Source organism: Anopheles arabiensis, chromosome 2 (genome assembly GCF_016920715.1).
Source record: "Anopheles arabiensis isolate DONGOLA chromosome 2, AaraD3, whole genome shotgun sequence".
NCBI classification, from domain to species: domain Eukaryota; kingdom Metazoa; phylum Arthropoda; class Insecta; order Diptera; family Culicidae; genus Anopheles; species Anopheles arabiensis.
The window spans coordinates 33,048,564-33,073,742 of NC_053517.1; the positions used below are offsets into that span (position 1 = coordinate 33,048,564).

The 25,179-nt window shown below is 47.0% G+C and overlaps 1 protein-coding gene across 5 annotated transcripts; it reads left to right on the forward strand.

The window, feature by feature from the left end:
• Positions 1–2,900: 2,900 nt before the first annotated feature.
• On the forward strand, positions 2,901–24,401 carry LOC120895188 (upstream stimulatory factor 2-like). 5 transcript variants are annotated; one of them, XM_040298305.1, is made up of 6 exons: positions 2,917–5,103; positions 7,192–7,229; positions 7,353–7,403; positions 9,938–10,057; positions 10,432–10,550; positions 15,745–24,401. In XM_040298305.1, the coding sequence occupies exons 1-6, from the start codon at positions 5,063–5,065 to the stop codon at positions 16,129–16,131; spliced, it is 756 nt and encodes a 251-aa protein (XP_040154239.1). In that variant the 5' UTR covers positions 2,917–5,062; the 3' UTR covers positions 16,132–24,401. The 5 variants fall into 5 exon arrangements, with proteins under 5 accessions (XP_040154263.1, XP_040154239.1, XP_040154253.1 ...); XM_040298319.1 differs by lacking the exon at positions 2,917–5,103 and adding an exon at positions 6,078–6,170; XM_040298313.1 differs by lacking the exon at positions 2,917–5,103 and adding an exon at positions 6,177–6,531.
• The last annotated feature ends 778 nt before the right edge of the window (positions 24,402–25,179 follow it).

The following is a 25,179-nucleotide window of genomic DNA, read 5'->3' on the forward strand; positions in this document are numbered from 1 at the left end:
ATGTAAAAATAAACCTGTGCTTTGCAATTCCCTCAGGTCGGCCTTCTTCTTTTTTTTTTGGGAGGGAGACTTTCGGTGCAGTTTAGATAAGCTTAAACCGCACAATCGCGCAGAGACACACAGAGACACGGGGCGCTTTTACGGTTTAGTGCGCACCTTACCTGGTTCACACTTTCGAATTGGAAACTCTTAAGCCACCCACCGATAGGGACAAATCCGTCCGCCGGTGACAAGATAGAATGGATTTGCTGCGGGCTTTCGAAAACAAACAGAACGAATCGAAACGAAAACATTAATCCGCCCGTTCCAACGGTGACCAACGGTGGCCTCGGGGACCGCATGGGGCGCTTTTCACACTCTCGCCGCGGCCCGGATTTAGGGCCCGGACACATTGAGGCTGGAAAATGCTCGCTGGAATGTGCAAAGGGTGTACGTAAAGTGCAGGTGTTTTCCGAATGCACCGGAGTGCAGTGTTGTTGTGTGTGTGTGTTTATGTTCTAATCGGGCCAGTGTGCTTTTGATTCTTGGCTCGCATGATGGGTTGGCAGGGGAACGGATAGCGAGAGAGAGAGAGAGAGAGAGAGAGAGAAGAGAGAGAGAAGCGTACAATCGAAACGTGAAAGTACGAGCGGCGCGCCGATTCAATAGAACTGTGCACAGAAACACGCCGCGCGCACCAACACTCTGCCAGTTTCCGTTTCACGTGCCAATCGAACACGTCGCGGTACATTTGCCCTTGCCCGTATGCCATCCTCGTACCCTTTGCAGCCCTCGCCCTCCCATCCGGTCCCATCGGGCGGCCGCTGGATGCGGCGCGATTAAGAACCGCTTAAAGCGGCGCATCGAGGCATAAACGTGCAGCTACCTTAAACAGTGCGTGCCAAGTGTTTGTGCCAGCACAGAAATGCGATTTGCATTTGGCGAAAATTGAGTTATTTGTTTTGGTTACAAAACAAATTAATTAACTTTACTTTTCAATTTAATAAGTTTATTGTGAATTCTTCCTCTTTGGTACAACAACTGTTGTCGGTCAAGGCCTAACTCTACCACCATTAATAGGCTTGGTTGTCTGTAGCTTATTGATTTATCCATAGCAGGATTGTCAGTCCAACATACGGTTCATATGAGATTTGAACCCATGACGGGCATGTTATTGAGACTTTTGAGTTGTTTACTGTACTACGGGACCTCCCTAATGAAATTATTATTGAATTGAATTGTATTGTCTTTATTGTGAATGAAATAATTTATTAATGAGGCTTTAAACTATATTTTTTCATTACCAAACAAATTAAAGCTTATTACGGTTTGGAATCTCTTATTATGGTTTAATAAACGATATATATAGAGTTGTTTGATAGACTTGAAACCAACTAAATGTGAAAAACATATTGACCATTAAACGTAAAATGACATTTTTATAGAAACAAAAATATGAAAACATCCATCTTATGGTTTAAATATTTCCGTACAAGAGCTATTCGTTTGACGATTGCTGCAATATGTTTTATAAAGCATCTTTAAAGTGGATTTCAAAACATTTTTTTTTATTTAGTTTGGATACTTCTATATTATAAGTTTCAGCATAAGTTCACAACAACAAGACCTTTGATCAAGGAACAAAAAAAAAGTGGTTAAAAGTGAGAATGACGAACTATATTATTTAATAATTATGAAGCTGAAGAAGCATTTTTAAGAGCTAGAGCTTAGGCCGGTTTCGTGGTACTTTTTTCTAGCCATATAACCTAACAACAAGCCGAATATGCGTTCAAATCTTGATTGAATCGAACAGCCCATATGCAGGACTTGATATTTTGCTATAAGGAGAAATCAATCAAGTCACTAGTATTTCACCAAATCCCTCGCTAAATCCATTTCACTACTATGGCTGATATTGTTCTACTAAGCATCTATTGATCTTTTGATACGACTTAATCCATATTTTGATGTGACTTTTCGTTAGTTAAATGACTGATTCAGCCGTAAAATCTTGATTTGAACGCCAAACAGTTTTACTGAAACTAAGACCTAAGACTTAACATAATTGCTTAATGTTGTACAACAATGTTTGTACTATACATATTATAAATGCGAGGATTGATTGAACTCATGAAATATACAGTACATACATTAAAAGCATAGTTTTCTTTAGCTTCAATCGTAGTCTGTCGGTAAGTCCAACGTTATATGGAGCTGGCGATCTATGACTTACCTACAGCTTTAACCTACAGCCCGATAATGGGTGCCTCGTTTTAGGAACGATAAGATGCAGATAACGTCTTCGCTCTGCCTTGCAGGCCCATTTATAGGAATACCAAAATAATTATTAATTCGCAGGAAATCAGATAATAGCAAACAAATATACCTTTCAATATACCTTCGTACTTATTAAACAAATATTTAATTATAAATAATCATTGATTGCTCTGCTAATGAGCCCATGTAAACAATTACTTTCGAATATATTATTCATAAATTCCCAACCATGTCCATCGGTGCCAAAATTGGTACACCACTGTACCCTCTCCTATGCGGGCTCTGTAGCTATGCACTGTGTCTGACGATCCGTCTTCTGTCTGTCTGCGACTATCGCTACATCCCGTCGCCGTCGCACGTGCTCGTGCCGTCCGTCGCCCTCTCCGTGACGCCCTTCCATTGACAAACCCAGCAACGCAACCCACAAACACTGGTGCAGGCAGGTGGATGCGGGTAGCTGCGATGCCCGCTGAGTGTCTCTGACTGTGTATGTGTGTGTGTGTGCGTGCGTGCAGCTGATTCGTGTGTTTGTTTACTCCGCCCGTCCCGTCCGCGTGTATACGCTCGCGCTCTCTAGCCGGCGGCGAAGCAACACGTTCGACGTAAGCGCGACAATATGACGGGCTCACGCTCAGAAGTGCGCGGAGGCTCCCATATCAACAAATGCGCGGCCACATTCATTCAGTTACGCACCGCCGCGCAGTAAACATCGCTCCGTTCGCCGTTTCGTGTGCCGTACTTTGTTTTTCTCTTCCACTTGCTTTCCGTTGCTTGCGCGGCCCAGCATACGCTCTCACGCGCGCTTGGTGGCGGGCAGCAGGTTTAGCAGCAGCGAACGCGAATCGCACGCAAGAGAGTTTGCGAATTTTACGTGTTGCCAAAAACAAAGCAAAAAAAAAAAACGTAATCTTGTGCCCGGTATACAAATACACACATATAGTGCACTTCTGGGTCGATTCGTTGGTGTGTGATATCTCGCGCGCGCTCGACTAGTATTCGCGAGTGTATTGCGCGTGAACGTGAACGTGAACGCTTGTGTGAAAGAAATAAAAGCTGAGTGATTCACGACCTGCAGGTCTGAACGGCCTTTACAACAGAGCACGCCAGGGGCGAATATTTCGCTCTACTCGCAATCTTTGCATTTTCGGGGTAGACACCTCGCGGGACAGCAGTAGTAGTAGCAGCGGCAGCTCGCTAGTTAGTGTGCGAACGTCCGGTGCACTGCTGTCAGCGCCACACAGTAGGCAGTTGCCAACGGTTACCGAGCGACGGTTTGAATTAGCGCGAACCGGAGGGGTTTTTTTTCCCTTGCACGCGTAAATTAAACCCAGTCTCAGCGCAACCCGGTTAGCACGCGGCAACGGCAAGGTATTCCCAACACGAGCAAGGTGGGTGGGCAAAATTCACCGTTCTCCGTCTCCTTTGCCGGACAGCAAAAAGTGTGAATTTCCGTCTCGATAAAACGGTTTCCCGTCCCTTTTGGTGACGTCACGTTGCACAGCATCAAGCTACAGCCTTCGCGCGGTCTCTGGCCTACTCACCAAAAGAACTGTCAAACTGCCGTGCGCAAAGGAGGCGTTTTGTTTTTGTTTATCCCCTTTCGCTGAACTACGTCTTCTCCACCCTCTGCGCTCCCGCGATTGAGAGAGAGAGAGAGCGAGAGCGTACAAAAAGGGGGAGAACGAGAGAAAGTGCAAGAGAGCGCCATTTCTCGACACAAAATTTGACAGGTTGTTGTTTTGCGAGGGGGTGGCGAAAGGCGCGTGTCACGAAAAAGCCCAACCTTAAGGGCAGAGGGCACAGAGCAAAGCAAGAGACACACATTTTTCCCGACCCCGACAAGACAAGAAAAGAAAAATCAATCAAACGGAACGATTGTTATGTTCTGTAGTTTACAAACAAACGATTGATTTGACGCGTCCACAGTAACAAAGTGCGTGCGTGCGTGAAGTTTGTGAGAACATCAACACAAAAAGAAGGAGAAGAATAAGTCAAAAGGACGAACTCGTCGCGCACGGGTCGGGACAGTGCATCTTTGCTCGCCCCACGTTTGGGGGAAAATAAAGCGAAGCGAACAAGTGTGACGGCGACGAGCCGTTTTCCCTCCGAGTGAGTGTGTGTGTGTGTATATGCTAAAATTGTTAGAACAGAGAGAAAGTGATCAGTTTTAGGGGGGGAGGAAATAAACGGAAGAGCATTTTGAGTGAAGGGCGCCCGCGCTCCCGTGTTTCTGTGTGTGAGTTAGTGTTTGGTACGAGAAGGTTTGGGCATAAAGGAAAAGGAAAATACAATTTTCCCGAAAAGTGTACAATCAGCAAGTAACGCACAAAAGCCCCACCAAGGGAAGAGAGCCTACCACCGTCAGAGAGTGAGAGAGAGAGAGAGAGTGTCACATACACGCGACTACGCACGACAAGGGATATCACAAGCAGCAGCAGCAGGAGCAGCAGTGATAGTAGTAGTGGTAGTAGTAGTTGTAGTAGCAGTAGCACAAACAGGACGTACCCGAGTTGGCCAAACGGAACGCCAACGCCACCGCCACAAGCGTCCGTCAAAGCGTCCCACCAAAGGTGGTAGTGCCCTCCTCAAACGGGTGGCCACCGAAAAAGGCTGGGTGGCTCCACCGAAAGAACGAGTGCGTGTGCGTGCGTGCGTGCGTGCGTGTTTGTGATTGTGAAAAGGGATGCCCCAGAGTAGGTGTTCCAGCAGCTTTTGCGTGATTGTATAGTGTGTGTGTGCGTGCGTGTGTGTGTGTCGGTGTGTTCCTGGGTTACCTGTGCGAGCAGCGGAAAACACGGCCCTCATCATGAATAAGCTCGACTACGATGTAGATTGCTTAGAAATAAGGTAATTAATAAGGTTGCAAACCGACGAACCCCGACGAGAGTGCATTAAAGGCGGCAAGAAACGACGAATGGCGAGGCGAAACCTTCCCCCCCACGGCGATTTCCACGCACGGATTTATTGATTACGCGCGTCCAAAGGAGTGGAGACGGGGGGAGGAGGCAGGTTGGTGGCCACATCGAGCCCGAGCACAAAAACCCCGAGCGAAGAACCCCCGTTCTAGTATCTTTGTGTGTGTGTGTGTGTATGTGTGTGGGTGGAACGTAGAAGGGGAGATGAAAAGTGCCCGACCCACCAATCCCTATAATTTTCCACCCGTTTCGCGAGCGGTGCTGTGTGTACTATTGCTTCAATTGTTTTAGTGCATTTTTGTGTTTTTTTTTTGATTTTGCTTTTCGTTGTGTGAGTGTGTTTGTGCTTCTCTCGCACACACGCGCGTGTTTTTTTTGCTTCCCTCGACCAACTTTTGCTCAATTTTCCTCCCACTCAAGCGTGCTCACGCACTTTTTACGCTCACGCAGCTCCCCACCGCTCCCACCGCAGTGGTAGGCAGGGTAAGAGAGAGCGAGAGAGATGCAAAACAGTTTTCCCTGTGCACCTTCCACCGCTCCTTCACACCCCAAACAACAGTCCCAATTGTGGGAAGCATCCTTTCATTCAACAAAACTGGCCGCCCTTCCGCGCGTCGTCGTACAACTTGTGCTTACGCTCTTTCGCTCTCTTTCTCTCTCTCCCCTACGAGAGCGAGCATTTTTCCGATTGTTTTCCCAAGCACACACTCACACAGCGACAGTAGGAAGAGAGACGAATTGTTTTCTGCAATTTTCATCCCACACAGGTGGATGGGACAGACAGATGGGCAAAGAGAGCTGTCGCGGGGGATATTTTTGCTCCTTGAGCGTGTTCTTGTTTTCAAACGCTCACTCTCTCTCTCCCTCTCTCGGTCTCTGCCTATTTGTAGTTCGCTATGATTACGCCTTGCACACTGCACAGAATCACACATCGCAGAGCAGTGAAGAGTTCGCTTTTTGGCGTTTCGCAAACAACTAACTAACGTACCCCCCCGCGTAGTAGGTGTTGGCTTTTTTTCGGTGGCGTTTGCGTTGGTTTCGTTTCTTCGACCAAGCAGGCCGAGAAAAAGTTCCAAAACTGTTCACCCCTTTGTTCGCCCCCCCCCCCTTAAATCACTGTGCTTGGTGTGCGTTTAGTTTGAATTCGTTCGTAGCGTAAAGTGAAAAATCCATCGCAACATCAAAGGCGCACCACCCTCGTCACCACCCAACAGCAGCAGCCACCCACACACATCGATGGTGTTGTAGAGCAAAAATGTGTGCCGAATTTTCCACCCTCTAGTGTGTTTGTTTGCGTGTCCGTGTCCGTGTGTGTGTGTGTCTGTATAGTAGTTCCCTTTGTGTCTTTGATGGACGAACGGTAAGCAGTGTGGGTGTCGTTTCTGTGTCGTTTGTTGCAAGTGCAAGTGCAATATCAAACGGGAGGTTGCTTTTTTTTGCACTACCGCCTGAGAGGCACTGAAAATAGTATCAACCTCTCTCTCTCTCTCTCTGCCTCCCCAGCTCTAGCAAGACGTGTTCCGTTCGCTTCCCTCCGTGCTAGCAGACCGCAGAGGCTGCGACCATAGGCACGGGTGGGTGCGAAACTATGAAAAAAGGGATGCCCACACAGCACAGTGGCAGCCCTCGTTTGGGGATGTTTTCTTGAAACCTTATAGAAAGTGCTCCAAGAGCGTACTCGATTCTGCTGGCCTGTCGCGGATGCGTCATTTTGCCATCCGTTGCATGCTGTGCTCCACAATCTTACCTTTTGCGTGCTAGACGGCATACGCCTCGCATTCTTGTCGCTATTCTTGCCCTCCTTGCCTTCTTTTAACGTTTCGCCACTGAACGATGAAAGTGAAAGTGACACAGAGACTGAGATGGAGCCAGCGTTCTAATCGTTATCGTTTCTCTTCCTTTCTTTTATTCCTTTTTTTGTTGTTGCTATTTTAACGCTCCCTCGACGCTTCGCTGCACCGATGACGACCTCGCACGATGGCGATACCAAACTGGCAAACGCAAAAATGAACCCACACAGTGACGACCTGATAAGCATGGCCGAGGACAATACTCTTGGTAAGTGTTGTGGCTAAGGAGCAGCAGCAGTAGGCGTGCACGCGCGTCAAATGTCTAATGTTTTCCTTTCTTTCTTATTTGTTTCTATCGCTCTTTCTCTCCCTCTTTCTCTCTCTCTTGCAGGTGATTTTTCACATATCGACGATGACCTACAGTTTACAGTGAAAAACGATGGTACATTTGCGTTTGCTTCCACCGGCACGTCCCCCACACATAAACAACCTAAAGCACAGTCAACACCATACACGTTTCCCGCTCATTCGCTCTATCTCTCTTGCTCTCGCACAATCCCGCTATCCCTCGTATCTCCTATGCAACTCAACCTACCTCCGAGATGCACTGCATCTCTCCAGCCCTCTGGCTCACACCCTCCCCCACCCCTAGTTCCCACCCAACTACACACGAGAATGAAAGTGAACCCACCGGTCGGCTAAGGGCAAGAACCGTGTCCCGGCACTACTCGTCAGCAAGAATTTCGGTCACCCAGCACCCGTTTGTTGGTGTTGTGGACGGGCACCACCGTGCACCATGGGCCATCGTCTCGTTACACGCTACGACACCGCCGGCACCCCCACCCGCTTTGTCGCTCTCATGTGCGGCATGTGCGTTACTTTATCAGCCACCAGACCAGTGCACCATAAAAACAGGTGGCGACACCATGCGTCTCCTTCTTCCTACCCGCCCCACCCAGAAGGTGACTGTCCTCTGCATGAAAAGCGGAGGGCAGGCTGCCGGGAAGGGGTTGCTGCGGTGCAGTGGGGTTTTATTGCAACATCATATCGTGGCGAGCGTGCGCCGCCCTGCGCTGCGCGCACATTTGAGCGCTATGCGTCGCAGCAATAACTTATATTGCCTCCACTCGCCTGTTCGTGTGGTGAGATTATCGAAGGACCGAGCAATTGTTGGTTTGGTTCGCTCGTGTTAACAGGCGCAAAAATAGCCCCGAAACAATTGTCGACAGTGTGTGTGTCTCTGTGTTTCCGGATGGGTTCTAGTTTGCTGTCCGGGATGTAGAAACTAAAGGATGGGAAATTTGAAAATAAGTAAATAACGAAAGTAGATTACTAATAATGAATAGCTAGAAGTAACTAGTCGTCTGAGAATAGTAAAATAATAATTTAAAGAATAATTTCAAGTAACTAGATAAAATACGGGATTGTCCTGAAGTTCTCATAATTGTGGAACATTTTCTGGACTCTTTCTTACGACCATCCTTTTTGGATAAACCCAATAGGAATTTCCAATGAGCCTTTTCAAAAAGGGTGCCATAGAGTCCAATTCCTCTTCTGTAAAGTTAACTTCCCAGAAGAAAGAGTCAAGTAAGGCAATGGTCTGATCTTGTTGTGCGCAACATTGTTGCTGACAAAATGTATAGAAGAGCTAGCGCAACTTTGCTGCTGACCAAATTCAAACCAATTTGATTTTTGTTTGGCAACATTTTCTGTTTACCTTGGTCATGGTAATCGCGTGTATGAAATGACACAGCAACAGTGTGCGTTTTGTTGACATCCGCTAAATATGGAATTTAAGCATTTGTAATACATTTTTTGGTCTATATATTATTATTCCAACACTTTATGCAGCAAGTGAATGATACAAAATAAACTCTGAGCTGTTCATTGCCCTACTTTTTGACGCTATACAATGTCAAATCGAACTGTTGCCAGCAATATTCATAGACCACCTCAGCGATATGTTTCTGAGCAACAATGTTGCGCCCAACAGCATTAGACCAATGCCTAAGTTGAATCTTCAAGGGACCGTCAGTTTAGAGAGATATGCATGTTGAGATCCAAGATGAGAAGTACCCAAGACAACCACGAGAAAACCCAGGCATTCTTGAACCAATATTTTTGTGAACTATCTTTGAAAATTCTTTTTTGGCCAAAAATTCCGCATGCGGAACCTACGGATGTGACAGTTTGAAAAAAATGCTGTTGACAGTTTGTACAAGGGTTTGGCAGCAGGCGGAATTGTGTGTCCGCGAAATATCGGTTCGTGCATTTTCAGCCTTAGAGAATTAAGGCTATCAAATTGCATATGAAACTTAGAGAATATTCACCTAAGAGAGATATTAATCTTGAAGAGATATTACATGTATGGAATATGGCGGGACCATCAAAATGTTCATCTTAAATAATTCTGCTTGAAGAGATTACACCTTAGAGAGCTTTCACTGTAATTACAAATTACATGTGATTCTGATATCAAATCAAATGTGTAAAAGAACCTAGTAAAAAAAATAAATATCATTGGTTGATTGAATTGAATTGAATTTTTCAAAACTTACAAGATGTTTTTCAACAGCTGTCATTATACAGTTATTACTAGCAACGAGTGATTAATTACAAATAACTAGTTTAACATAACTGGTCGTTGGAACGAATTTTTCAACCTATAAAAAAGCAAAAGAAAAAGGCAAAACAAGTTTTTTTTTCAATTAGTTACTGATTAGGGGGTACGAGAGCGAGCGGGTATTGAGTTTTCGCTTTTACTTCTTCCCCATCTTCATCTCTCCTCCCGCCACTAACTTTCCTACCACTATCCTTTAGCCGTTTACACTACACCAGCGCACCACCACCCGTGTCACCCGTGTTTCACGTTTGCGTGTTGTTGATGGACCAGTAATTTCTCATGTTATTTTTTTTCTTTCCCCTTTTTTTTCTTTCCGTTCTCTTCTTTCTTTCTTCATTCTCCATCTCTCACAGGAATGCTCGCACTAAGATTAATACAAGTGGCAGACAGTTTAGATTCACCTAATTTTATCACAGGATCTCCAGCTAGTCCATACCCAACGCTAACAAACTCCAGCAACGATCCCAGTCAATGTAAATTGAAACCTTTGTTTTGTTTGTTTGTTTGTTTTTGTGTTACTGTTTTGTTTCTTTCTTTTTTTTAGTGTTCTTTTTCTGTTCCGTTTCCGTTTCCTTCTCTTTTTATGCGTGTGTATTTGTGTGTTTGTGTGTGTATTTATGCATTTTTGTTTCTGTTTTCGAGTAGTTTATAACATTTTGTTATCTTTCTTGCCCGTAAAAGAAATGTCTTGCTTCTTTATTGTTTGTAGTGTGTATGTGTGAATGGTTGTGTATTGTTATTGTTTGTTTTATTATTGTCTCCGTCTGTGTGCGCGATCCTTCTCGCGGTGAACCGTCCACTAATAGTGCACTTTCTCTCCCTTTCTCTCCCTTTCTCGTACCCGCAGGCTCTTTTCTAGTGTTTAAGAAAAACAACGACAACGTGAAACAGTCCCGCTCCGCCAACAGTGTCCGGGGGGTGCAGCGATCCTCCGACTGCAACGGTGACACGAACCTAAATCGAAAGGTAAGTGACAACAGCCCAAAGAGTGTGATTCACGCGAGTGAGAGAGCCCTTCAAAGCTATGAATGCACGAGGGCGAGGGTGGAAATTCCGACTAGCCCAAGTCAAGAAGCTAGCTCCTGCAGCACACTCAAGAAAAGTGGGTGACAAACAGAACTGCAGCACGCTGGGCAACCTCTTTAGCTTTAGCATCGGCTGAGCATGTGCGCTGCGCCCACTCCAAACGCGGTCACGGTAGCGTGTGTAACCTCGAAGAATGTGCCCTGACGCTTGCCATGCGTGACCCATCACGTCGGTGGACGCCGCGCACACTCACACCGGCCAACGGGCCACTGTTTGGTTGGTGTTTGTCCGTTCTTATCCTTATCTTATCTGCAATGGAGTGTTAAAACACTTTCTTCTCATCGTCATCATCATCCTGATCCGGAGCAGGGTTTGGGACGGTACGGGCATTGGGCAACCGAAGCGACCCGGTCAAGTCGCAAGGTCCCAAGTCGCCGCCTTCGAGTGTCGTTTGCAAGTTGCAAAATAAGAAGCAACAAAAAAAGACGCCTTTACCACAATCAAATCATCCCACCGTCATGCGTATCGGAAAGCCTCGATTTCCTGTCCCTCGCAGTAGGGGATGTCCCAACAGCGGGGAAAGCCAAAAGCGGCGGGTGTAAGGGGTTGTGCCCAAGAATGTGGCCTAACCCGGACTCATGCCTGTGCGAAACAAGAACCCTCCGAACCGTTGCGCTCGCGCCCTCGGTGTGTCTGTTATCAAGAACATTTGCTGCTTCCATTTTTTTTGTCCATCAAAGCACTGGCCTTGGTGACAGTAAAGCGTGTGTGTGTGTGTATGTGCGTCGGTGGCCGCGAGGCCGCGTTTCCACACACGAGCGCGTGAGGGGGACTTACGTAAACGAAAAATTATACTTTTGCCACACAACCCCCTCCCCCGCACACACGGTTCGTAAACAGATGTGGCCAGTCCCCTGCCGTAGGGGGTAGGAAAAACTGCCCGCCGCAAAGATTGAGCCGAAGGGAAACTGTAACCACGGACGGAACTGCACCGAAAGAGAGAGAGAGAAAGATAGGGGAAGAGATGGTATTGTATTGTTGATATTCAAATTATCATTATCGTACGGCTTTGGTCGTTGTCACTGTCATCATCATCGCGCCCTAGTGGCAGGCGAGCAGGGAGGCACTACGGCCGTTCGTAATTTCTGCGGAAAAGGGATGAAAGACACGGATAGTGAGGGGAAGTTTGAGCTGCGAAGTTGGTGGAGGCGGTGGCGATCATATTATAGCTGGAGTGTGGCCCTTTGCGTCTCTCTCTCTCTCTCGCCGACCTCATGCATCGGCTTTTCAACTGATCTGTCCTAATCGTTTTGCTGACAGCTCGATCTCACCCCTTCGCGGCGATCGCCACCACACGATGGTGCCACCATTTATCATTAGAAGGTTATGTTGCTGCTATGCTGTTACCTGTACACCTTGCCCACTCAAACTCCCGCTCTTCCCATCCGATCTAGAGCAAATAAAACGTTTTTAGTGGACCCGTACTAATTCGCTGTACAAATTCGTGTTAGCGTCCACGGGGCAGTGAGATTGATCGAACAAAAAACCTCACAATACGATTTCACTTTACGCCGCCCGATGGGTGCTCGGTCCTCAGGGAGGGTCCGTTCCACGCGGAAAATGGAGGCAGGGAGTCGGCCCCGGGCGTATGATTGTCGCATTACATCAGACATGCAAAAAAGCACGGACGATAACGCAACAATGTGAGCCAGCGCAGCAGCCGCGCAACCGTTGTCGCGCGCGGCGCAATACCGGCGTGGCAACGCGATCACAGCAAGGCGCTACCTGCTGCTTAACGAGCTTCACTATTAATATCACAATGTGGGACGGGGGCAACGGAGGCAGTGGAGCGAAAGATAGGGCCCGCACGGGGGAGCCCCAGGATGGAATATTTATCCTTGGACTGTTTTGGGCTGTGATCTGGTTTTGTCCGGCGCCCATGATCGCCTCCCTCAACTGTCCCTTTTGCTTATCTACAAAGTGCCACACGGGGTGGCCACACGCCACCCCATCAGGCTGCTCTAATCGACTGTCAGGGTTTTCCGGTGTTTAGCGGGTGCCGCACGCTTGTGCGCCCCTTGGTAATTGTGTCCATTTTTCGATGGTTCTAGGACGTCAGGGCATCGAAGAGCACAACAGGCTCTTGGTGATCGAGTGACAGTGGATCAACGTTTCTATGCCATTAACCGAGGCCGTTGGTGAGATATGAGTTGAGTAAGTCTGTAGCATTTAAGAATAATTTAATAATTTGCGCACATGTAGCAAGGATGCAAATGAGACACGCGCCGCAAACCCTTTGGATAAATTATTTCCGCTGCTGCTCTACCTTTCGGAGTGTGATTACCCCCTTATTTCCATTGTTTGTGCAGGAAAAAGGCTGGCAGTATTGTGGCGCTACAAGAAATAATCCAACGATGACAAGCCACATACACGTGGAGTTGATAAGTCTTATCACTACTGTATACACCGTCAATCGCCTACCTTGTCATGCAAAATTGGAACCAACGAGTCATCATCTCTCTGACGAGATGCTGTTTTCGTGTGTATGTATGTGTGTGGTTGAATCTTATCATCAACACTCCAAAATATTTGCCTTGCATCTGGGTTTATAATAATCGAAATCCCAGTAACTGAAATTTTGACTGCGATATCAGTAAACTGAGCAAAAGCCCGCGAACTTTCGAGCAGCAGCTGAACATATGAATCATTTTTATTTGTGAATGTCTCCAACAAATCCTTCAATAGTGAACGAACTGCAAAACAACACCCTACCGATCAATACAAGCTAACCTATCCCTTTTTACGCTCAATCAAGTCGTCTGACCGATCCTATCGCCTATGAGCAGCTCATAGCTTAAAGTTCACCCCGCACGATGGGGACGGGTGATGTGCCGTGGAGTTAAGAACGTTCTTACCCTCGTGCAAACCCTTTGACCCGCGGCAGCCCCGCAGATAGATGTCGCGGTGCCCTCCGATAGCTTACAAGTGTGCGCTCTGCTGCTCATTCATTCACCTGTTTGGATTTGTTTCCATGCCACTCCGATGCCCACCGGAGCTTGCAGCACCGCAGGCGGGCGCGTGCGCGCTCGCAACCGCTCACACTGTGCGAACCTTGACATGAATAATTAAAACATCAACATCAGCCGACGACGTAAAGCGAAAGTCACCGGTATGACCTACCCCGCCGGTGATGGTGGTTGGGGTGGTTGGTAGTGACCCACGAAGAAGGAGCCCAAGAATACACGCTTCGGCAGAGAATGGTGCCGCGTCTGGTCACCGGACGTCTAGTGTCCCTCTCCCGGTCGGACCTAGATAGATCGCTTGCAGCAGCAGCAGCACCAGCAGCAGCACAAGCAATTTGCTGGGAATTCTTCTGAAGCAGCGCACGCGGTTGCTACATTCGATTTCTATTGAAGCAGGCTGCACGCACGCCCGCACGCACCTCCCAATTGCATGCATCGATAAAGTTCAAGGCTATCGACTAATCAGAGGGTCTCACTTCCCCTCTCCCTTTCTCTCTTTCTCTCTTGCCCGTTTGCACCCTGGAGATGCTGGAAGAAGAATGGTTCGCTCGTACGGGGTCATTCAAGATTGTCAGAAGTTTCGGCATAGGGCCTCCTGGGGGGAGGTGAAGGCGTACACGGGTCGTGTATTCTCACGCCCTGGCCGACCTCCTCCCTCTCCCTTTGGCCCTTTCGCAGGCAGTTGGAGGTGTCGCGGTGTCTAAGCTACCTCGTTCTATATTTCTTCGGTTACTTGTCACACGCGCACACACCTGATACCCTTCCACCCTGGGGTGGCCTTTTAACCTCTGACGTTTTCGATTAGACCGGTGACGGTGCGCGCGACACAGGGCATTAATTAGCAATTAACCAGCACCACTGTCACACACTGGCTTGCCAGCCGGCAGCCTGCTTCCGATCGATCAAACGATTTACTTCCACTCGCCGGGAGTGTAAATGACTGCCATGCGTGCTCGCACACACACACACACATACAGGTGCATACAGTAACATACCGTCCATGCAGAGAGGTCGCTAGTGGAACGAGTCGCCACCATCTTGGTAGTCGCAACGCGCGAGTAGATCTATCCGATCGATCTCGTCAAGAACACGTACCACGCGTCTGGGGGCACAAGGGGGGCCATGCCGACCATGCCAACCTGTGTGTGTGTGTGCGTGTGTAGTAGTAGCTGCAGCAGTAGTGCTTTTTTGTTGCTGTTGGGCTTCACTACCTTTTGCCGCCCCCGGGCACGGCGACGGTGTCGACAATGACGACGAGGACTCTCCTCCGGTACTAACCGAAACTGGTTATTTGAACTTGCCGATCGGCGGCATCGGCCGTTGGTGGTCGCGCGCGCGCTCGCTCAGCTCAATACACTATCAAAAGAGCGCATAAAAACCACGCAGCCCGCGTATGCATCGATGTCGCGCCAAGGTGAATGAAATAGTGCGAGAAACAGCAACGAAAACGAACGAACAAACAAAAAAAAATCGCATGTCGCACAAGTCGCGCTGGAGATAAATGACCAGTCAGCGACAGTGACTAGGAGGAGTGCGCAATAGGGGTGGTGCGTTGCGGTTGCGCTTTTGCGCCAAAAGTGGCACGAGGAGAAGGAAAGCTTGCTGGTGGCTGGTGGTGGTCCTCTTCGCTTCTCCACCACACCACCTCCTTAGGGTTGGCTAGGGCTGCTGGTCGGAGTTACTGTACAACGGAACCAAAAGGACACACATACACAGATCCGGTGGTTTGGGCTGGTGTGCGTCGGTACCGATAGTAATAAATGGGATGTGGATGGGCTGCTAGATTATGCCGTAGGCAAGCCGGGCCGCCGTTGGCATCAATCAGCATTATCAGAGGGTTGGGAGGGCGTTTTTTTGAACGTGCGGGCTCGTTGACAAAGTCGATTAGAAATGGGAGAAGCGGCTGGAAAAACGTGATCGACGTCGTGGAACGGTTGATACCATCATCATCACAGTACACGATTATCAAAACCACAGAATGGCATACTTTTGTGGGTCGTTTCGGTTGTGGATCGTTAATCAAGTTCAATCATTTCTTACATTTCTAACGAAAAAAACAACCCCAAAATACCACTTTTCGCTGACGGTTCTCCACTTGTTCTCACTCACAGCAACAGCGCGATGATCGGCGAAGGGCGAACCACAACGAGATCGAGAGACGGCGGAGGGACAAAATCAACAACTGGATCCACGAGCTGAACAAAATCATCCCCGCCGAGCACATGAACAGCCCGTCGTCCGAGACGCAGAACAAGCAGAACAATGGCGGCCAGGGCGAGAACCTGTCGAAGGGCGGCATCCTGGCGAAAGCGTGCGAGTACATTACGCGGTTGAAAGACACCAGCGACAAGCTGACCGAGTGCCTTGCCGAGAAGGACCAGATACTGCTGGAGAACCTGCAGCTAAAAGAAAGCATCAACCAGCTGCTGGCGGAGAACAAGCGGCTCCAGACGCAGCTCCAGTTTGCGCTCGAAACGAACGTGAAGCTCGAGTCGTAGCTACTAGTGGTCGGTACTACTACTACTACTACTTTTACTAGGGAGCATCAGCAGCAGCAGCAGGATTCGGTCGAACCGATACAGCCGCTGGCGGAACTGCTGCTACAACAACATCAGCCTCATCATCTTCAACAAGATCATCATCATCTTCATCACCAGCAGCAGCAGCAGCAGCAGCAGCAGCGTCATCATCTCCATCATACAAGCAGCCAGCAGAAAAGCGCACCCCAACAGTCTGTTGTAACGTATTGAAAAACGTATCAAAAGTGCATGGACAAAGGCAGAGGCATGAGCGAACCGAAATCTATCACTTGTAAGTACTATGAGCCCGTCAGGAAGAAAGCATGTAACATACACACACACACGACAAATATCGTTAAATGAATCAATTTGATCGCTAAAGTGGTAATTACGCGGGATCGATCGTTTGGTCACAGAATATGTAATACGAAACACGTGTAAAGCATGTCGCGCATGGTGCAGGGGTTCCGAGGGAGTTGGACAGCAGAACAAAAGCGTAAACTTAGATGATCGAACATGTGTGTGTGTGTATCGTTGTGTGTGTGCACAATTGTTCCAGAGGCCCGTATTACTGAGTTTTTAGTGTCATCAGAGCGTGACACAGTGGCAATAACGCTAGGCAATATCGTGCGATACTGTTGTGCCGTAGGGCAGGTCCCTACAGTGGTGGCTGTGGAAAATTTGTAGCACAGAAAATTGGTGTAGATCAAGTAAGATGAGGGCAGGGGGGCAGGGAGAAAGGGCCAGGAGAGCCAACCCGTATGCAATATCATTATTATCCGTTCCGCGCATGGCATCGTGTAGGTATGTTTTTTTTTATCTTCGGTTCGGAGTTTAATGTCGCTTTTAATTCCCCCCGCCGTCTACTGAGTCGTACTCGACCCCGTAGGATGTAGGATCATATCTAAGTCAGCTAGCTCTAGTAAAACAATAGACGGCGACACTGTCACCCGATCGGGATTGTTTTGTTTGCTAAGCAGTAGATCGCGCCAGAATATTGAGACGATAGGGAAAGAAGTTATTCGGTGTGCCGTTTTTTGGAGGTTTGGGATGGGATACAGCAATCCCAGTAGGCGAATATCATTTTTGCTGTTAATGTTCCTCGATATCGCCTGTAGTTATTACCAGTTGTGCTCGGGCTCGCTGCGGGTCTGCTAGGAAAAACTAAGCCCTTATAGTGCGCCACCATCGCCCAATAATCAATCGAAACTCGCACACAGCACCATCATGTTGAAGTCTGGCCGTGATGATGCGGTGAAGCATTGAACGCATGTTTGCTTTTTAAAAAAAGGCCACTCTTCCGGTGATACGATCTTGCCGTTCCGAAGCTTGCGGCTTACTTTTTTCCTTCTTCTAGACCATCATCTCCGTCGCAGTCGTGGTCGACATGACACGCACCCGGAGTAGTGTCCGATTGCTGATAGGTAAACGAGGAAAGGAGTTCGTTTCAATTGCCGAACATGGCAGCATGACGATGGGGCATATGAATCAGCCGAAATGAAGCCATTGTTACGAAGGCTAATCTAATTCTCGGACGACGCCGGATGACTTGGGTCCCACAAGACTGTTGTCGTTGTTGCAAGACTCAGTTTTTGACTGAGTCTGCGCCCACTCCACTTGCGCCCGTCTGCTGATCAGTCCATTGGCCACCCATAGCACAGCACGACAAGAACACGAGATGATGACGATGATGATGATGATGGGAAGAGAGATGGCTTATATCAACTTTATCAAACCGATCAATTAGATCCTGAGTTATACAGCGCTAGTTAAGCCCATCTAGCATCACGCCCGTGGCAAGGGCGCCGGGGAAGAAGCAGAAACAGGAGGATAGTCCGGTATTTAAGCTTCCCCAATACACTACTCAATCGATTGGTACGGCCCCCGTTTGATTTATTTGTTTATGGGGATCCACCCCGCGCTCCCAACAACACCACGCCGTGGGACGCGCGCGTACGGACCTGCTGGGAGAGTCTCCCAATCAATTATTCGGCGACCGAGCGGAGGGACCGCCTTGGGGCCACCATGACGCCGGCTAGTGTGCTAGCGGACACGGCATACGGCAAGTGCGTGTGAGATAATGTTCATTCATATGACTGCGGTGTGACGTAGGTGGCCCCTCGAAAAGATAGCCAGCAGGAAAGGCTTAGATGGGGGACGGGGTGAAGTTGCTTTGTCCGATCTATATTCCTCCCCTATTCTTCGCTGTTTTTTTCCTTTTTTGCTTTGCTGCCAGCGCGTCCCATAATCTTGACGTTGACAATTATGGCGCCAGCGCACATTTCGGACGCTTATCACTCATTATTTTTACTTTCCAGTCTCGCCCCTACTTCCCCTACTCCCATTCATCTCATGGTGGAAAGGGGAGTAATGCAAGGGAGCTCTCCCCGGGGTTTTCGCCTATCGTTGGCCGTCGCGCTCTTTCTCTTGATGTCCCAGAAAGGGTTGACAAATTTGCCATGCATGGATTGCACGGTGCCCCTGCGCGCGCCAGCAGCAAGCGACTGGCTGTCGCTCACCGTCTGAGCATGTGTGTGTGTGTGTGAGTATGTTATCTTGCCTGCAGGAAGGAAGGAAAAGAATTCCATCACCCATTATCTCGAACGCGGGTGTCTGTCGACCGTCCTATCCTCTCCGGTGTTGCCGAAGCAGTTTAAAGTCTCCGGCTGTGATGTGGAATGCGTCGCTGGAAGGTGACACGACACGATCAAAGCGCGGTTGATGTAATGAGACGCGTGTAACAGCAGCAACAATTGCGGAAGGCTCACCCGTACGAGCGCTACGTAATGGTGACCGCGGCGGCGGCATTTGCATTCGGAAAAGATCATAATGTCGCTCATCCCGGTTCTCCGGGAGTAGGAATATCCGGAGGGTCATTATTTAGATGTGATAAGGGGGGGAAGACCGTCAGCATTGGGCGTTACATCGGAGAATCGAAATGTCAGTCGGGAATGCTTGTGTGCGCGATCAGTTTGCCCTTTAGCTAATTGCGCGCTTCGATTCAAGGAATCCAGCCTTCCAGTCCACAGCCCATCTCGCTAGTGCCCATCCATTCCCAATCGAATCTACTCAAGCAACGTGATCGATGTGGCAGGTTCGCGCGCCCTTCACGATGACGGTGCGGTGTAGCTGTTGCTGCTTTTTTGCACACTTTTGATCGGTATCGTTCAAGGGCCACCTTCGGGGGATTGACTGTCGGAATACAAAAGGCTACGACACACACACACACACACATGTAACCAACAAATCACCAAAGAAACCCGAAACAACACTCAGAAGGGCCTACGCGGGGCCCCATCGACGACGTCACCGATTTATCGATATCATGTTCACTAATTGTTATTTCTTGTTAAATACGTGTTTCATGAGCATGACATTATTATCTACCCAACTTCTTCCTTTACCCTTTCTCCCCCCAAACGAGGTGGTGGGTCAAAATGGGGATAATTTGATGACGATTTGGTTTGGGTTTTTGCTGTTGTTGTTGTGTTTCAGTGGAAAACAAACCACACGCGACCCACGCGAGCCCGAGGGCACGTTCCGGCGGTTGACGGTGTTGTTGTTGTTGATATTACTGTTCGTGTTTTTGATGTTTGTGAGCGTTGTTTGCGAGGTGGATGATGGCAACGACAGCGGCCGGAACCATATTTTAAACCAATCTTCTCTCGCCCCAGTTGTGTGGTCCCCGCCCGCGAGCGCGCGTAGGCCCCAAGGAAGATTGGTTTGTGGAAATGACAATAATCGAACTCGAAATTGCACCGACGATCGGATGCACGATGCTCCTCCGGTTCCGGCCCGTTGTAGATGGCGAGGTGAAGGGGGTTGTGACGATGTTACTACATCTTAGTACATCGGGCATCGAAATGGGGACATGATGCAGCTAACATCCTGACGTCAGCGAATACGCCATCAAAACAGGGATAAAGACGTCATCGATGACGGAGATTCGCGGAGACAGTTCGCTGAGGAGTAGACAGTTTTGTTTTGTATTGAGCGGAGCAATTAACCCTGCCAGACGTAGTATTGTTTGTTCCACGTAGTTAGTGTGTTAGTTCTACCACTCCAAAATCACTACCAAAACAGGTCCCGCGTGTGATGATCACAACGGAGGGGAACCAAGCCAACAGTTTTAACACAGCCGTTTGTACATAGTAGATGCTTGGTGGAGTTGCGTTTACAAAACAAAAACAGGTTCCCATTTTTCAAAGCCATATGACACGCTGTCTGTATCGATCATCTGTGAGTTGGAGATCTATGAGATCATTATAAAGCGTCGAAGAAGTTATCGCCCAGATCTGTTCCACTGTTCAATTAGCATCTTGATCGGAGAAAAGCTTGATGCTCTTGGTCGCCTGAGAGCGTGAAGATCAGAGCTTGTCGAGGTGATCCTAACGCATAAGTAAACAGTGGCACCCATTCGCACATTAGCCATTCAACTTTTTCAACCTTATGTTTTTTTTTGGTGCGCAAACAAAATCCCTGTTCTAAAAAGACTAGACCCTTTTTTGTAGATCTTAGCAAATTCCAAGATTTCTTTTGCATATTGGTTGCTTAGTCCCAGCCTGAGTGAACACCCAAGTGAACACTGAGGACCATTCGACACGAAAAGATGCGATTGATCAGAGGCATCGACTGGTAAGTCTACGAGCTACGAGACAGATTGATTAATAGAATCCCCTTGCGGGCAAGTACTTATTAAAAAGCCAGAGCGGCCAGAATGTGCTGCAAACGTTTAATTGGACCAATCGGGGAGGGCCGGTTGAAAAGCAAAAAAGTGATGTGTGCTTTGCGGGTTCTCTAGCAGTACGACCACCCTCGGCCACATTATCTCACACTGTGTGTCACATTGTGTTTGGCCCGGGTGTGTGTGTGTGTGGAGTATGTATGCGGATTTGTTGTACGAAGCATTAGAACGTGATAAATGGGATGCGCCGTGGGTTGTGGAGTTTAAACACACAGCTTGAGAGATCAGCCGTAACGGCTGATGGCGCCCTAGATTTGCTCACAAAACAATCGAGCCCACACAGTGGTGGACGGATGGCTTAAGCATTGGAGCTCCCTGTATACAGACGGCCAAGCATACACGGTGGCGTTGGTGAAAGATTTACAATCGTTAAAAGGTACTGGTGGAAGACGGCCATAGGCCAAAGCCTGCGTGGAAGGTTTGGCAAGACCGAGGGGCGACCGAAGGGGGTACTATCTTGTCCGTTCTAAGTCAACCAGGTATCAGAGCAGCAGCAGAGCGTGTGTGCAAAGTCGGGTGTGCAAATCATGTGTCACTAGAGGATTAGCTGGTGTGTGAGATTGGAACCGAGTTGTGGCGAGGATTTATAGTACGCCAGATTAGAGAGTATGCCCCTGTTGGGTCCTGGTGCTGGTGATGAGTTTCGTCGCTGTTCGCTTTCTGCTCGGTAACTTACCAAGCGCTAGCCTGATAGTGGGCATGGACGAGCGCAGTATCAGTATTTCCATTGGTAGTATCCTATTCTACTTAGCATGATGTATTAGTTTGTTGTTTTTTTTCATTTTTTGGGCGGGTAGACCAATCTGTTATCTAATTAAATAAGACGTAAATTCACGTGCGCACACACAGACACACACTTCCGAACATTTAAGGTCACCAAGCAACGGGAAAATGGGAAGAATGGTGTTACGTTGCCATATTAAAGAATTTTAGTTGGTTTCGGTTGGCTGCCTGTTGCCTGTAGAAGTCGCCACTACGGTTTACTGCAGCTGCTGCTTACACCCTTTTTGAACAAAAATCAAGGGCGTGAGACGAACATGCGTGCAATTGTTTTTACATTCTTAGTTGCTAATTAAACTTTGGTGTAAGAAGTGGAAGAAGTCGAAGAAGCTGTTATTTGTTGCTTTGTTTAGATGTGTAAGTAAGCGTTAACTTTGCTGCATACGTTTTGCTAGTGATACACAAAAGCCCCGTCACGCTTTTCTTAGCGCAAGCCGTTGGGAGATGCGTGCGAGATACACGCAGCACATTATAGGTAAGAAGAATGGTTACACTTAGTGCGAAAAACCGAACCAGTACACCAGAGCTAGCGGTGACCCAATTGAACTGAGAAAAGAGCGAGAGGGGTAGAGAGAGAGAGAGAGAGAAAGGGTGCAGTTACAGCATTACTGAATTGTAGTAGTATTTTGCGCTGCGACACGTTTTGGTTCTATTTCTGTTTCCGTTTTCTGTTATCATTGTTACGTAAAGCATTGTTAGGACCCAACGGCACAGTGGACACAGTGTGGGTCAGCCCATTTACTAAGGTTTAAAATATTAACAAATGCAATAATAGTGTTACGTCGTGTACGGAAGTGGCCGAGGAAGCGGCTGATGCGTGATGGAATCGTAAAGTATTCACTGTACAAAATGTAGTACAGCAAAAGCAGGAGGTTGCATTATTTACGCGGTAGGATGTGGGGTATCAAAACAGTAGCGAGTAGTTGAAGAATGCCGCCTTAAGTGCAACTGAGAGTAGGAAAAGGCCAACAACGATATCGACCATCATATGGTGTTAGGAAATAACGGTTAAGTGGAGAGAGCAGGAGAGAGATAGAGAGAGAGAGAGAGAGAGAGAGAGAGAGAGAGAGAGAGACGCTCAAAAGTATAAATTGAAGAAAAAAAAGCAAATAAAGAGAATAAGTCGAAGAAGCAAGATAACGAAATCTAATACAATAATTAAATTATAATTAAATAATTAAACGAAAAACAAAATACAAGTGTTACTAAATTATTGCTATTACAATAATATTACTTAAAAGAGAAGAAAGCGACACGAAAAAAACACGAAACAAATCAAACATGAATGAACCATTGTATTATCTACTAAAAACTAAAAAGGAAAACCAACCAACAAAACAAGGAATCGCGATAAACATACGTTCGGCTACAGTTTACAACTAAAAATGAATATAAAAAACAACAAGTAAAATAAAGTAAAGTTAGCAAAACGACAGGACAAGAATATACATATATACATATAGAGAGAGGTTATAGAGTATATATATATGCAGAAAAAAGACAGATAAAAAACATATAGTATATTATATTATTACTATTATTATTGACACAGGTCGCCCGAGTGTTGTGAAGTATATAGTAGAAGCAAAACAAAAAAAAAACAAGCAAAACAAGACACGGCGGGAAGCGCGCAAAGAGAGAGAGAGAGAGAGAACCGAGAGAATCGAATCGAAGCCTACGATATATATTATATATATATATATACATATACCATATACAAAAAAAAACTTTCATCACTTTTGCTGTATATTCATCGATGTAGTTCTATTCATTCATTTTGTTGTGAGAAAACGTAACAAACAGACTAAACAACCAGCGAATAAAATAAAACGGAACGAAACGGGAAACCCAGAGCCGGTGTAAAGTCGAGAGGGAACGTAGCGCACGTCGTTGATGCAGCACCTTTTTCCACAGCAAACAGAGCAAGATGAGAGAGTGAATCGAAGCGATTTCAATGCAAATTATCACCACCCAGCAGAGATGAAAAATTACAAAACAAATATCCAAACGATCCACAAATAGACTTAAAAAATATATTGAAAAAACACCGACATATTAGACAGAGCAGAGGAACGATGAGATGCCATCGCAGACGATATTGTTTTTGTTCTTTTGGCTCCCCTTTAACAAGGTGGTGTACGTGCGTATCCAGTGCGTTTGTTATCGATTGCAGGTGACGACTGCAGGTGCGAATTAAACACCTTAAACCTAACCCCGAAACGGAAGTTTACAGCAAAAGCAATGTTACAAAAACCTACTTCCTCACACTCGCACAATGTGTTATATAAAACAAAAAAGGTGAAGCGCGAGCGAATGCGTGTGTGGGGCGCGCGAAAAGCGCAAAAAGACATATAAAATCATTCAAAAATAAAACAAAACGTATTTACCGAAATCAAAGTTTCAAATTATTCCTAAAACAATACACTAATGAACTACGCAGATATTGTTAAATTAATGATAATTACATAAACCTACCACACAAAAATTGGGGGATGGATAAAACCGATTGGGGACTGTTTGTTTGTTGTTCGTCTGGCGGGCGGGAGGTGTGGTAGCAAATAAGCAATTGTGAAAAAAGAAAGATGAAACACAGTGACAAAAACACTCACACAAACACATACAGAGCCCCTGAAAGTGGAAAGCCATAGAACAAATCAAAGCAAGGAAGAAAACACGAAAGCATAGAACAGGCGACATGAAACGAAAACAGTAAAACAGAAAAAAAGAAAAGACATGAAACATTAAAACAACTAAACAAGCTGAAACAAACTGACTTTTAAATTGTTAAATCCACCTTCACAACAAGTAACCGAAAGAATTGGATTGTTGGACGGAAACAGCACGTTGCCATTGGCGAAGCAGCAAAGCAAAGGTAGGTGCAAGTGTACCTAGTACTGCTGGTGCCCCGGAAACCGGACGACGATGCAAAAAGTAGGCCGTTGGAAACGGTGCAGCAGCCGGGTGGCATCTAATGTCCAATGCAATGTGAAACAATAACGCTCACACACGCACAGAGGGTTGTCAAAGTAGTCAAACACAAACGCATACACAGAGCAACAACTAGCGACAGAAAAGGGGAACGGAAAATTGGTGCTGCCGAAAAGCGAACGAAAGAAACGATGAAAAACGTTGTGTAATGAGTGTTTGTGTGTGAAAGAGAGAGAGAGAGATCGAGAAACTATTTGAAAATGGAGGTGAGAAAAAAAAATCGAAACATTAAACAAATAACAAAACAATTGCTGAAAACAACATTCTTCCCGTTTTTGTGTCGGTTGTTTTGATGTGTTTGCCCACTGGATGATCGCCTGGGAGTTCGTGACAGTACAATCCGAATCTTGTTCCGCGCACGTTCGTTTTTTTCTTCCTTTTCATATTTGCATATTTACCAATCTATTGTGTTCGATTTCGAGCTATGGCTAACTCCTTCGAGCTCATGTTCTGTTGCCAGGGGTGTGGCGGTTCCGGTCTTCTTCATCTGTTATTAATTTTAAACCCCAAAAAAT